Here is a 14,795-nt window from a genome sequence, read left to right as displayed (position 1 = left end):
ACAAACAGCAGTCAGCAGCTCCTGCTATCCCAACAGCTCACCAAAGAAATCAGGCAGAGGGTCACAGTTTAATACCTCATGCCTGTTCTCTATCATTTGCTACCTTATTTAGCCAAAACTGAAAGCAATGGAGGCAGAGTTAGCTGGACTGTAATGCCACAGCTGCTGACTCTGGACCTTTTTGTGCTCTATGCTCTGAAGCTGACCCAAGGCTGACCCCTCTTCCTCATCTCTCACAGTATCAGGCACGAGGTTTCTAAGTTTTTCAGTTCCAACTGATCTCATAAAGAAAAGCAGCACAATATTAGTTATGGCCTCAGCATTCAGTGCCCGAATTTGTGTGTTTCTATGAGTGCCATAATCAGAGAGAGTTTTGCAGGTTAAAAAAAAAAAAGATAGCTCCTAATTATGGGAAACACACACAACACAACCAGCTGAAAGTCCCATAAACCTGGCCTTGCACTGACTTTCAAAATTACAGAGCTGAGGGTGTTGCTTAGGGTTTTTCCTTCTTTTTTGAATCAAAACACAAAAGCACCATCTACATCAACTTGGAAAAATAAATAAAATTATCCTTCCAAAGACCCAAAGTCAGCAGATTTTCTAAAAAAATATTCTAACATAATGTAAAGAGAAAAAAAGAGGCTTTTGTGTTCTATGCAGTACATGAGGGATGGGTGGGTTTGCAGTACCAGACACTGTGTGCTCAAGTGGAAGGATACAGGCACAGCCTCACTGTTTTAAAAAAAAAACAAACCAGATTTCATGTCTGAGACTTGAATAGCTGGACAGAATCTGTGGAAGTCATCCCCAAATCCACTATTTCTTCAGAGTTCCACAGATTTTTTTCACTCTGTTTGAAGAACCCTTTTTGAGTCTAAGCAACCAACTGAGGGTCCAAGTGCTAATTATAAATTACTGATTACAGTTTGATACCAATGCAGAATATCTGATAGCTGAGTATCTTCAATACAACACAGTTGTTTCCTAACAACGTATCTCAGACAAACTAGAATTAAACTCTGAGGTTAATGCTGAAAATGTAACAAGAGTTGGAAGAACAAAAAATGTTTCAGAGTAGAATCTCCCTAATTTTTATGTGTCTTCTATGTCTTATTGCAAATTTCCCCAAGCATACTTTTAAATTAACATTTTCAGAAACACTGAACTGACACTGCTTTGGTGCATCCCTGCTAAAATGTGCTGGCAAGTAAAGACTTTCAAATAGGAGCAAGTTTACTTGGAGAGGATACAAACCATTAAAATAATTAATATAAATCAGTAAGGCAAAGCTCTTCTGCTCTCCCAGCTGCCAAATTGACAAAGCTGCCTGTGGCTCAGGAAGCAAGAACATTTTGGCAGCAGACATTTGGTGTTTCCCCAAACAACAAATAAAGTCTCTCCTTACAGTATGTGTTTGTATTTAAAGTCTGTTAAAAACACAAAACATCTGTTATACTTAAAAGATTTTAAAAAACAAGCCATGCAACTGATATCAGTACTTGTAAGCAGGTAAAATCCCAACAGAAGCCTTCATTCAGATACTGCCTCACAATGTCTCAGCTCTCTACAGAGGCACATCCCTGTGAGCTCTAAATTATCAGAAGCTCAGTGTACTTGAAACCAGACTTAAATATTTCTTACCTCAACAACAAATACTTCCACTGTGTTGTCCAACATCTTTATTTTGATGGGGAGGTCGCGCTCGTGCGCTTTGGCAGGCGATGATGCCATGGCAGTCAGGAGGTTCTGTCCTGGCTCCAAGGTACTCACTCCTGAGGCCTTCTGGGCACCCAAACGAGAGCCTGGTGTCTGCAGAATTCTGTATGTTCCTTCTATCTCTCCCATCTTCCAACAGCAAGCACAGTACGTAGGAACATGGAAGAAAATAGAGGGTTAGGGTTACAGCCTGAGAGATTTTCCACGGCCATGCTCTATGAAAATACTGCCCACTGAAGCACTATCACAGAATTCTTATTTAACACTCTTTATCTCACTAGCAAAATCAGTAATAAGGTTAATGAAACTATGGCAACCTGGTCTAGTGGAAAGTGTCCCTGCCCACGGAAGGGGTTGGAACAAGATGAGTTTTAGGGTCCCTTCCAACCCAAACCATTCTATAATGACTGAAATCCAACAGCTGTGAACAAAAAGTAGGAGGGAAAACTAACCATTCTAAAGCATGGTTAAGAAATGGGATATCCAAACCTGTGCCTTCTACACTCCCAACATGAACATTTTAGTTTCTGACAAGTTTTTCTGCTGATGAGCCCCCTACCACGAGCAGCATGAGCACTGAGGACAGTGGGTACCTCTCACTGGTACCCAACCATCCCAGTGACTGCACACCGGGATAATGAGATCTGTTAACTTCCTGCATCCCCAGAATGATGACTCATGCAAAACCTTAACTGCTGGCAGCTCAGAGCCTTCATCAGGCAGTGAAGTAACAGTTCCTCACCCCATTAGCAAATTTGTGCTATGCCCAGGTTAAATCAGTGAGCAAAAATCTCAGTTACACTGAAGGACACCAGTGAGCGCAGGCTGACTCCTACAGCATGAGTCTTGCTTGGTAGCACTTGTGCAGAGCAAATGTTTAATTTGACATGGGGAAAAAGTCCCGTGCAGCTCTCCCATGCCACCAGAGCAGTGATGGTATTTGCAGGAGAATCACAGTAGGGTCTACACAAAGGTGAGGTGTGTGCTCAGAATGCAGCACAGCCTCTGCTCAGTGCTCACCACTGCAGCATTTGGCAGCCAGGTACACCCAGCAGGAATAAACAGAGAGCCTTTGGGCCCTCTGTGTGAATTACCCAAACACCACACTGTGTCTCAACAGCCCAGAATGTGTGGGTACTGCAGCAGGACAGCCTTCACATCCAAAGGAGTGACAGGTTATTGTTTTGTAATAAACGTGTTTTGTCAGAAAATAAGAGAGGCAGCTCCTGAAAACACTGCTTTGTCTCTGTGCTCAGAGGAGGTAGGCAGCCTGCTGCAAGATTTCAATGAAGTCAGCCCTACATGTCCTCACAAATTACTTGGGGGTGGTTTATGTTTCAATCCTCACACACATCCACACCGGTCAAATGTCTTCCTCACTTGCAGCCCAGTGCATTTTAATGTTTTGGGGGTTTTATTTTTATACTTGTAGATCCCTGTGGAGATAAACTGATCCCAGAAGGGCAGGCAGATGCCTCCCCACCTAATTACACCCACCACAAGCCTTGTGTGGCCTCTGAGCCCCTGCAGAGCCCTACCCCAGCAGCACAGCTGAGACCACCCAGAGACACCAGCAGCCTCCCAGCTGACAGCATACAACATGAAAGTGTGACAATCACAAAACCATGACAACTGGAAAAAGTCTGACACCACCAAATCTAAACCCTAACCCAGCACTGCCAACACCACCACTAAACCACGTTCCTAAGTGCCCACACATCTGAACACTTCCAGGGATGGGGACTCCACCACTGCCCTAGGAAGCCTGTTCCAATGTCTGACAAACCTTTCAGTGAAGAAAATTTTGCCTGATACTGAATCTGAATGTCTTCTGAGACAGCTTGAGGCCATTTCCTCTTGTCCTACCCCTTGTTCCCTGGGGGCAGAGCCTGACCCCCACTTGGCTGCACGTTCCTGTCAGGGAGTTTCAGAGAGCAAGGTTCCCCCTGAGCCTCCTGTTGTGCAGGCTGAGCTCCCTCAGCTGTGCTTCATCTGACCTGTTCTCCAGATACACACCAGGGTCCCAAAACCAAGGCCAGCATGAAGGATGAGCTTAACCTTAAAAGTGGGCACACATTGCCCAGAGCCCAACCTCCCAGCTTTGGGTAACAAATGATCAAAAAATTTCTTTCTCAGAGTGTTTTCTACGTATTCTTTGGTCAAACTTCTTGGTTTGTGTGGTCACACAGCCAAGGAGAAAAATCTTTAGGTCATAAATTTTAAAATCACCGTAACAACAAAACTCAGCAGAAAGATACACCCATGTTACACCTCTAACTGCTAATCTGAAGAGAAACCAGAGCTTGATTTGGTCATCTGAAGACCCTTGATATTGTGTCTCTTATTTAGTAAATTTTTGCTATTGGCATTCAGGAGCCTATGAGCAGCTGGAGCTGCCCAGGATCACTCATACTCCTCACGAGGCTCATTATTAACCACCCACTCTTAAAATCAGTGCTCCAGGAGCATTCATTCCCTTCTGAATAAACAGCTCCTGGAAGAGACACACACTGCAGTTACTCAAAAGGAAAAAAATGCAAGGCAGCACAAGGAACAGCCCTGCAGCAGAGAGCTCAGCAGCCTCCCCTCCAGCTGGAGCCAGCTGCTTCCCCAAGGCAAGGCAGGCAGGCCACCCAAAGCCAGACTCACCAGGAGCTCCTAGGTACTCTCTAGCTTTGGTCACCAGCCAGGCCAGACCAAAGCCATATCAAACAGAAACTGCACATGTCAAAGTCCTTCCCCACAGGTGGGAACAGGAAAAGGGAACTCAGTGGGGCTTGACCTCGTATCCTACTGATTACATGTTCCTAAAAATATTTACGCCAGCCAATATTGAGATTTTAAAGGCCAAACAAGCATTAGGCAGAACACACAATGTGCAGAAGCAAGCATGATCCCCAGAAGAGCAGTGACCTGCTGTGTCAGCTGGGAGCATCTCCCATGTACCACATCCTGCTCCCTCCCAAGGCACCCTACTAGTGCCATCACAACTATTAACAATCCCCAAACAGCCTGGCCTGCTCCCATTGCCTTCAACACCAATGTGAGGGGAGAGCTAAAACGCCCAGTGTGTGAGGAGAGCTAACCAAGCCTTCAACACCCAATGTGAGAGGAGATCTAACCAAGCTGAGCACTATTTCCAGTTTCACCACCAGAGTTACACATCATGCTTTAAGTATTCTGACTGCATATGACATTTCTGGACAAAAACGATAGTGTCGTGGTTCAGGACTTCAGTTCAAGGAGCTGACTGCATGAAAGGAGGAGGAAAATGAACTAGAGACAGGCTGCAAGCTCCAAGAACACAATTTCTACAGGCAGAGCAGAGCATCCCACAGCACCGAGAGCCTCCTGCCATGGGTGAGCCACAACAAGATATCAACAATGCAAAACTAAAATGTAATATTACCACAACATTGGTGCTCTGCATTGCCTCTCCCTGAACTTGCTTGCACCTAGTGTTTATCTTGATAATTTCCTACAAACTGGGACCAGGCACCAAAGTTAAATCTGCTCCCTGAAGCACAGTGACTGAATGAGTTTTGCTCTCAGCTCTAAATGAAGGAGTAAATAAAATAAAATTTACAAAGTTTAGGTATCAGTATACAATCCCCTTTTTTTAAATTTTATTTTTTGTACAAAGTACTTTTTGAAATAGCTTTGAAGTGACAATGAGTTTCACCTCCTACTTGGACAGACTAAACTTATTTTTCAGAAGCAAGACAGCTATTTCAGCTACCAGCAAATCTGGAAAGGCAGCTTATACCTGAGGATATGCAAGATCACAGTAACAGAGAGGTTTGGGTTTGAAGGGGCCTTAGAGCCCATTATGTTCCAACCCCTTGCATGGGTAGGGACACCTTCCACTACACCAGCTTACTTCAAGCCCGATTCAGTCTGGCTCTGCACACCTGGATGATACCAACAGCTTTCAAAGGAGCTCCTCTGAGCACGGTGCCTCTTGGTCAGTGGCAGGATCCGTGTTCCATCCCTCACCCATGCAGAAGGCAGATCTGAAGTCAGGCCAGTTTGCCAGGTGTGAGCAGGGTGATCCCTGCCTTCTGTGGGAGGGGATCGCTACACACGGAGCAGCAAGAAAGCACAAAAAAGAAAACTCTCCTCCTTTAACTTTCTCCCTAAGCCATTAAATCGCTCCACTGAGCTGGCACCAACTGATGCAGCAGGAATCCACCGCCGCAATCAAGAGGGGCGAAGATTCCGAGTGCCCCGTTGTGAGAGGGAGCGACGTGCCTCCCTACGCCCCCGTCCCTCGTCACGGCCTCGGAGGGCTCCCGGCTCTGCCCTGCAGAGCTGCACGGCCACACGCCGGCTCGGAGGGAGCTGGCTGGGCGGGGACAGCGGGCCATGTCGGCAGCCGGCTCTGCCAGGTGAGCGGCGCTTCAGCAGCGCTTCTCCGGCCGAGCACCAGCGCGACGCAGGACCCTCCCAGCCCGGACTCTGCGCACGGAGGCGGATGCGGGGACGGGGTGCGCCGGGGCGCGGGTGCTCACACAGTCCCAGCCCCAGAGAGCAGCGGCCAAGCCGGCCAGGCCAGACCTGCGGCAGCCCCCAGGGAAGGCGCTCCCCAGGCCCCGGGAGGCCCAGTGGCGGGGCTGGCAGAGCGCGGGCCGCAGACCCCACTCCCTTCCCCGGCCCGGCTCCCACACGAGCGCCGCGGGCCGGCAGTGGCGGAAGCGGGGCCGCGCAGGCGGGGCGGGCCGAGCCCCCGGCCTGGGCGCCGCTCCAGCCCCCTCAGCTCCAGCCCCGCACCCGCTCCCCGCGCTCCGGCCCCGGTTCGGCTCGGTTCGGTCCCCGGAGCCACCGCCCCGCGCTCACCTCCAGGCCGGGCCCGCTGCGCCGCCGCCCGCGCTCACACCGGCCCCGAGCCGGGCCCGCCCCGCCCGCCAGTGGCAGCGGAGCCGGGGCGGGGCCGGCCCCACCCTCGGGCGGGTAACGGGGCCCGGGGCAGGCCCGGCGGCCTCGGCTCCGCGCACGGAGCGATCCCTCCTGCTGCCCCACCGCCGAGCTCGGAGGGCTATTTTATACCAAACTGGAACCCCAAGGGTGGTTTTCCAACCCGAGGAAGGCTTTACAAGAATGATTCCATCCGAAGCTGAAGGGCAGCCAGCTCACAGGCTGCTGCCCAAGGCCTGCACCCCAAAAAGAGGGACATGAAATCCCCCAGTGCGCACCCCAGACATCCGTCATGTACACCCCACAGATCTCATTTGCTCAGAGTAACACTTCCCTGGAGGATGCCAGTAATTTTTTCACATATAAATTTTAAGTGGGGATATAAAGAGACCCAGTGCTATAGAACAGGAGAAAATGTAGGTGCTGCACAGAGGCATCGGGCAGTGCTGCTGGCCAAAGGAGCTGAAGACCACAAAAGAAGCATCCTCCTCCTCCTCACTCCCCAGCCAGCCAGCCCAGCCCTCACTGACACACACAAGAACAAAACACTGTAGGAAATTCAGCACAGGACAAACAGATCTTTGCACCGTCTGGATTTCATCAGCTCTAAAGCTGAGGCCAAGGCTGGCAGATAACAGGACAGCCAGGAAAAGAGCTCTTCCTGAAAAGGGCCACCTTTGACAGCCCCTGAGTCACCCATAGCTCACTACAGTCTGCTCTTCAAGACAAGAAGCAACAGGAATGAGAGAAATCCTTGGGTTTCTCTAGATATGGATTGCTGGCCGATAGCATGAGAAATGCAGGAGCCATCTTGTTTCTGAGAACTTGACCTTTTCACAGCAACATGAAAAACAAAATATTAGCGTAGCATATGACTTTTGGTAATAAAAAACACATAAATTATGCAGAACAGCCCTTTCAAATGGAGGCAACTTCATTGCTCTCACTCACCAAAAGGCAACTTGCAAATTTAATGAGTAATTCCTGACTAGCAGCATTCTCATCTCTTCAAAAGAACAAAAGACACAAGGTTTTAAAAAAATATGTCCCATGGTTTGTTCTCCTTAAAAAGTGATGTGGATGGAGAAGAATTTCATGGATACAGGAAAAAAAAATATAGATAGGAAAGTTGCAAAAGTGAGCACAACATTTTAGACCACATCATTCATAGGATCAATTGTGATTTCAGCCAGGTGAAGTGCTTTCATTACCCACAGGCTGTTTCAGTATCCTATTTGCATGGCTTTTTACTTGCAGCTTAACTGCTAATGCAGTTTCACATCCTTCAAAGTGCAGACACTTCAGAGTCATCTTCACTTCAATCACTTTCTTTAACATCTAAAAAGAGCACTAAAGTTTTCTTGTGCAAAAAAGCAGCTGCCACTAAGAGAACAAATCTGATGTGATCACTTTAAAGCCACATACCACACACTCAGGAGAGGAAGCAAAAATTACAGATGTGGCAGAGTCTTTAGAAACATCAACACCCTGCTGCTGCTCTTTATGCTTCACTCCAGAGCCCTGACTTTATTGCTTACCTAAAACACAATTAATTGACTGAACTGAAACAATGCAGTAAGGAAAAGGCACAAAGGTTCGGTGTGTCTGACTGTCCTCACCCTGAGCACCTCCTTTTCTACAGCTCAGTTCTGACCTGTCTACTCACACAAACAAAAAAATTTCTTTTCCGTTGTATCAGGCAGTTCCAGAATAGTTTGGGATGGAAAGGACCTTAAAGACCATCCAGTTTCAATGTCTCTGCCCTGGCAGGGACAACTTCCACTATCCCAGGTTGTTCCAAGCCCCATCCAACCTGGCCTTGGACACTTCCAGGGATGGAGCAACCACAGGGTACAATTAGGAAGGGCCATATCAGGTTGAACCTCTGTTTTATACACTCAACCATTTAATAAATCCTCTGCAACTGTAACAAAAAACATGCTTGAGACGTGGTGTTGGGTGATTTTGATAACTAAAAGAGGGAGTGGATGGTTACCTCTATCAGACTCAGCAGTATGTTCTCCACAGCTATCCACAAAGACCTCTGAGTTTCTGCAACACCCATAAAATCAAACTTTTCAGCCATCCAGACAGTGTTTGAAGCCTTTACAGGAGTAGGAAGAAGTTTAGAGACCAAAACTAGGAGAAGAATGTCATTACACATGAAAGCCAGCTGTTGCTGTTGGAAGGATGCAGTGTCAGGATAAAGTACAACTTTCTCCTTTTGAGATAAAAACTGATAGCAAGGTGTAACTCTCTCACTCAAGTAATATAACAGATAATCTGCACCACGTTCTCCTCTTGGCCTGAGCAGGACAATTAGAATCAGCCTTTCTCTGCACTTTAATATCATCTTTTTCTTTAATTACTCTCTGGAGAAGGGTTGAGGAAGTCCTTCAAAGCAGACTTCTTATCCAACCAAGATAACAGCTGGGGAAGCTTCTTTTTATTCTGATCTTTCACCATGACAAAGAGAAACTCTGCAGACTGAAAAATTACACCTATTGATGATTTTGTCAGCACGTATTTTCCAAATACACACTACAAAGCTCTGTCTCTCAGAGGTCTCCATCTCATAACAAGGGAAGCAGTTCCAAATGCTTACCTTGTGTCTTCCCTTCTGTCTACAGCAGCAAGTTGGCATAGCTGAGAGCAAAAATATTCACGTCCATACAATATTTACATTTGAACCAGCATTTTATACCATGTACACCAAACGAACTGGGCCACATGTCACCAATTCACTTCTCTAGTGTGTTGTACTGGGACTCCAATGACAACACACATGGGCATGCCAAGGATGAAGGCAGAAAGATGGGTTGGTGTGGGTTTCATTGCAGGTGGGTCACTGAAAGCACCAGAATCCTTTTTGGGGCAGTTCACAGATCCCTGACTGACACAGTTCACTGCCATTGTCCTACTTTAGTTCAAGCCAGAGACTTTTATTACAATTCTTCCATCTGTTACTCTACCTGGAGATATTCAACAATTTGCTGTAGGCATCATTAACCTAAGCCTGAGTACAGTGTCACTTAGGACTAACTGGAAAGGCTGAGAGCTTTCTCCACAAGATGATCACTCCCTGTTCCATCACTCTTGAGGACCTGGTGACATCACACCGCCTGCAGAGCACCTCAGAGGACCACGTAGGAGAAAAACTCACTTTTCCACAACTGTGTTCACATGTTAGATGAAATGTCATGACAATTAGTGACCACCCTGGCCATATTTCTGGTCTGGAAGTGTATGAGCCCTTAAGAGTTCAGCCAAATACCTCCCAGCCTGTAATGGCCTGCGCAGCAGAACCAGACAGAGACCAGTTACCTTGTCTTACTGACACATCCTCTGGATTGCCTCCCACATCACCTTAGACATCTCACTAGAGACTGGTCTGCATGGATCATCAAGTCATTCCTCAACCTGCCTCATCCCTGATTAACAAGTTCTCTACCCCACAGTCACAAAGAACATAAATTTGTTTTTCTTAAAAAGCAAAGTCAAGCCAATTTCAGCAATTTTAGTCAGGTGGTGCTCTGTACTAACAGCCCACCAGATGGTAGAAAAACTGAAAAGAGTGAAATCATAAAATCTGACCAATCCATCAGCTGTCATTAGCAAATGACAAAAGATTCAAGGTGAACAGGAATTGCAAGATAAGCAGAGATATGATCCACACGATGTGCACAAAGATTGAACACAGCCATACCTGTACATTCCCCTACCAGAATTATCTCTTGCTCACTTACTGTTAAAATGGACCTGAAAGGACAGAAATACTGTTCCTCAACAGCAATGAAAGATGCTTCAAAAATGGTTACAATGCACCTTGTTCTACTGGCAGAGATGGAATGGCAAAGGCACTCAGCAGCAGCAGTACCTTGCTAAACCAATTGATTTCCATGCTACAGATACTTGTAGACTCTGTGGTTGGGATTTTACACTCACAATCTTAAATAATTCTGCCCCCCACAGTCATGCTCTAGCACTTGTCCCAGAAAGAAATCTTTGAGCTTCTCAGATTGCTCCCCTTTGGAGTATTTTTCAAGAGCCCTTCTACACACACTGCAATTTCTAATTACATTGGCCTTTATAAAGCACAAAGTCCACCAAACCTTAGACTGTGACCTGGAATTAAACCCTCATTATTAACCAATTCTTTAGAACAGGCTGGGTACTTATGTACAGGAAAAACTTTTGCTAGCAGAAAAAAAAACCCCAAGAGGCTGCAATCCCTTTTTGCAATCACCTACTTTGACTTTCATAATTATATCTCTATTTTAACTTGGCTCTCATGGTGAAGGTGGCAATTAGAACAAGTAAATTAGGCACAGCATATGTTCATACCTGCACACACACAGATGCACTCACTCAGCAGCTTCTCTCAGTCTGACTAGGGAACTTGTCCAAGCACGTCCTCCCTGCCCAGAAGGTTCAGTCTGTAGCCAGCAGCAGTTCTGAAGCCACAGCACAAAAATCAAGAGCATAGACAAGCTACAAAATGCAACAAAATAGAGCTGCTGGGCCACAACACTGGAACAAAAGTCCAGGCATAATCTGACAACTGTGTTCTTATCCACAGGTAAAAGCTGAGACACAGGCAATCCCTTATTGCCCCCACGTGGTGCATCAATCCCATTGCACAAAAGTGCTAATATGCCCAGAATTCCTCTAAATTTGCTTTAAATTGAATCCAAAGGTTTTTTGATAGATGTTAATTCTATGACTGTAACAGCCTAAATGTTAAGCTGCTACCAAATAGTCTTTTCTGTAATTATATTGATTTATTCCTCTCTTACACTTAATAATGTCTGCAGTGAGGGCAACCAAGCTTGTCTGAAGCAGCAAGGCCTGAAAACCACCCCCCAATAAAACTAGGAGTGCCAGAAAACTCATGCTGCCTTTTATTACTATTATTTTTTAAATTCCATTGAGGTTCATCTCATTTCCCTGCCCATCAAATCAGCCTGGGTTTTGTTACCTCAGAGAAGTTGCACAAGGGTTCAATTCAGTCATGTCTTGAACAATGCCTCAAAGATCTAAAATGTCTGTGTGAGTTTGGAGGGGAGAGGAACAAGATAGCCTCAGACAGCAAACATTGCTCCCCTGCAATCTGAGATTCTGACAAGAAAGATCATCTCATCTTCACATAGCAATCAACTTCAGTCAACAAATGCACAAATGCCCAGTGAAATATAAAGGAGAAAAAGGCCTAGTTCTATTTCATGGATGGAACACTTAGAATAAAGCGATAAATTTAGGATCTCCAAACACTAGACACAGAAAAGCTTGGCAATTATTTTACAGCCAGATAAACCATACTTGAGGCTGTCAGTAACACCAACTTTGCTGCATTCAGTTCTTTCAGAAAGAAGGCAGCCAAACACAGATTGCTGGCAAAACAAACTAGAGGATTCCCCTCTCTGCCCTCAACCAGAAGGGCTGTTCCAGCTGTTTGTGCCAGGAAACAGAGCACTCTGTCCCACTGCTGCCAAGACACAGCCCCTGAGCTAAGCCCAGCTGCCAGACACATGGACATCCATCCCTGCCACGCTGTGCTTCCATGTTTCAAAGCAGCCTGAGACTATTTGCGGCCAGGAAAGGAAGAGTCAAACCAGTTTTCTTGCTCTGGGTGCAAACTTTCACAGAGATTGAAATATTCCTGGAGAGCCAAATTGTGTGTTTTCTGCAGGGGAGAAAATCTGAACTCAGAGCAAGTACTACTACAGGAGCAGCTCAACTTAGGTTTTGGGCTCTACTTTATGGAAAAGCTTCTTAAAAGTAAAAATAAATCAAACACTTTAAAACAACAGGGGAATTGGAAATTGCAAGGCATATTCTGAACAAAGCCTTTTACTGACAGTGACCTTTTTTATTTTTTAATAAATATGCTATTGAAGCAGCACAGGATCTGTTTTAATGAGTGTTTTGCATTAGCTCTCAGGGTGTGTACATTTACCTATTTCATAGAATACAGTGAGTTATCTTCACAACACTTGTGAGTTTCTATGCTTCCTGCATGGGTTTTCCCCCACAAATTTTTGGCTTCTGCTTTTAAAATGAAATGATTCCCCATTGTCCCACCAGATTCAAATTGTTTAATCAATAAAAAACAGGGGGACAGCCAGGCTGAGGCACTTTAGGCATGATGCCTCAACATGGTGAAGTTGCTAATGGAAGGCACATCTTATAACTCCCTGACTTTCTGCCATGTCTTCCTGGATGTGACTTACAGGGCTGAACAGAAATTTCTGTCCAGCAATGTGGATCACTCTGGAACTGAGCCTTAAACCTGACACCATCTACATCACCACAGACAAGATGTGCAAAGCTGAGAGCCAGGGAGGGCTGGGATAGAGCACAAACAACTGGCTCCATCAGTTCTACAGAACTGTTTACAGCAGGTTGCAAAGGGAGGAGGGTAAGCCCCAGGCTTGGGAGAGAGAGTGGAGCTCCTCATTCTTTTCCTATCTAGTTCAGTGTTTCCTACAGCAATGAGAGCACTGCACTGCTTTCTCTGTGGGACTGCTCCATAAAGCCAGGCAGGATGGCTGTGGGGTTGTGTCTGCTCTCACCAGGGTAGGTTCCCAAAAATGTGCTGCTCTCTTCTCTGAGGTAGCTGGACACCTCCTCTGCCTTGCTGGACTGACAGGTCTCATTCCTGTGGGTGGAAGTGAAATTCATTTGCCTTTTGCATTTCAAGCACCGAAACTGAACTTGCAAACACACAGCTACATCAGATCTTGCCTTGCTAAATGCTGCAGAAACTCCACAAGGCACCTGAAACTTGGGCACACCCTGCTGTGGCTATGAGCCAGGCCCAGGTGATCCCATCATGTCTGGGCTGCACTGGCAGTGTCTGGCCATCACAGCACTCCTCAAAGCTCTTCCTCCTCATATTCCTTCCATTCCCAGTTTTTGGGCTTGACCCATAATGACATCAAATGTAACTTTACTGCACATGTGCTCACCTGGTCACTGTGACAACAGCCTGGTTTCAACACCCTTCAAGGTTTCATATAAAAGGACACACGAGCAGGTGACAGCACCTCCCATTTTTGGGATTATGAAGAGATCTCTTCAGTGGTAAACTGGCATTACCAGCCTCATGCCTTCAGGGCTGTCCAAAGGAACAGCAGCCCAGAGCCTCAATCAGCACCTCTGGGAAGAGGTGGCACACATGGCAGGAACAGGGCTTCAAGACAACAAGCTGCTAATCAAACTGTTATCTCTCCTGAGAAATTGCCCTTGGGAATCATGGGCTGTGGGAAAATCTCTATGACAAGCTGAGTTATGAAATGTTTTAATCACAGCTTTCTTGCACTGCGGGAATCCTTTAAGCATTTCTTTCCGGCTTTCTCTGACAGCAGGAGCTCTGTGTTAAGCTCTTTGTGCTCTATTCCATACACAGCCTTGAGAGAAAACAGCAGATAGGGAAGAGCACATAATTCCATGGAGTCCTTTGCACTGAATTCCAGTACAAAGTCTTTCCAAGCAATAGTTTCAACTCTTCCCAAAGTCTTCATGGATTATATTATTGCACGTTCCAAGAAATTACCACCTCATTTGCCCTCCAGTTCAGACACTTCCCTAAAGCATGCAGCATTTCAGGATCTATTACAAAGTGCCCACAAAAAGGCATTAAAAGTTACATTTTTCTTCACGCAGATGTCAGGAAACAAAGGTTTATAGATATTTTGTTCTCTTTCTTTTTCTTTTTGTAACCACTAAATCTGTGTAACAAGCTAGCAAAAACCTGATGGAAATCCTTCTCCAAGGCCCAGAAGCCAGATAAAATAGCAGGAATACCACAGAGAAGCCAATGAAACAGACACACGAGGTGTGCTTAGCCCTGCCCAAACACTCAGAAAGATCCAGGCAATATTTGGCACTATCTGTGGAGCAGGAGGGCTGCCTGAAAACAAGGCACTTCTCTGCACTCATGCTGTCTGCCGAGATAGAAACAGCAAAGGACTCAACTGACATTGAAATTACAACCCATGAATCTGAACTTCATTTCTTTCAGCCTTGGAAGGATTTCCTACTAAATGCCTTCTGAATACAGCTGGGATTGGTGGCATTCGTTAATGAAATGCCAAACATTCCCCTGCACTCACATCACAGGAGAGCTTTCTCCTCAGAGGCTTACTCTGAGGTCATTAGAG

At 46.1% G+C, this 14,795-nt stretch overlaps 1 protein-coding gene across 4 annotated transcripts in view; it reads right to left on the bottom strand.

The window, feature by feature from the left end:
- The window catches only part of FARP2 (FERM, ARH/RhoGEF and pleckstrin domain protein 2), a 72,817-nt gene extending 66,210 nt beyond the window's left edge, over positions 1–6,607 (bottom strand). For all 4 annotated transcript variants that reach the window (XM_033069264.1, XM_042779619.1, XM_042779620.1 and 1 more), the window contains exons 1-2: positions 6,556–6,607; positions 1,645–1,848 (exon numbers count right to left, since the gene is read on the bottom strand). In XM_033069264.1, coding sequence (XP_032925155.1) covers positions 1,645–1,848 — 204 coding nt within the window. In that variant the 5' untranslated portion in view covers positions 6,556–6,607. The remainder of the gene's footprint in view (positions 1–1,644; positions 1,849–6,555) is intronic.
- Positions 6,608–14,795: the final 8,188 nt, after the last annotated feature.

Source organism: Catharus ustulatus, chromosome 10, assembly GCF_009819885.2.
Source record: "Catharus ustulatus isolate bCatUst1 chromosome 10, bCatUst1.pri.v2, whole genome shotgun sequence".
Taxonomy (NCBI): Eukaryota; Metazoa; Chordata; class Aves; order Passeriformes; family Turdidae; genus Catharus; species Catharus ustulatus.
The sequence above is the reverse complement of the archived record's forward strand: the minus strand, read 5'-3'. Positions and strand labels throughout refer to the sequence as shown.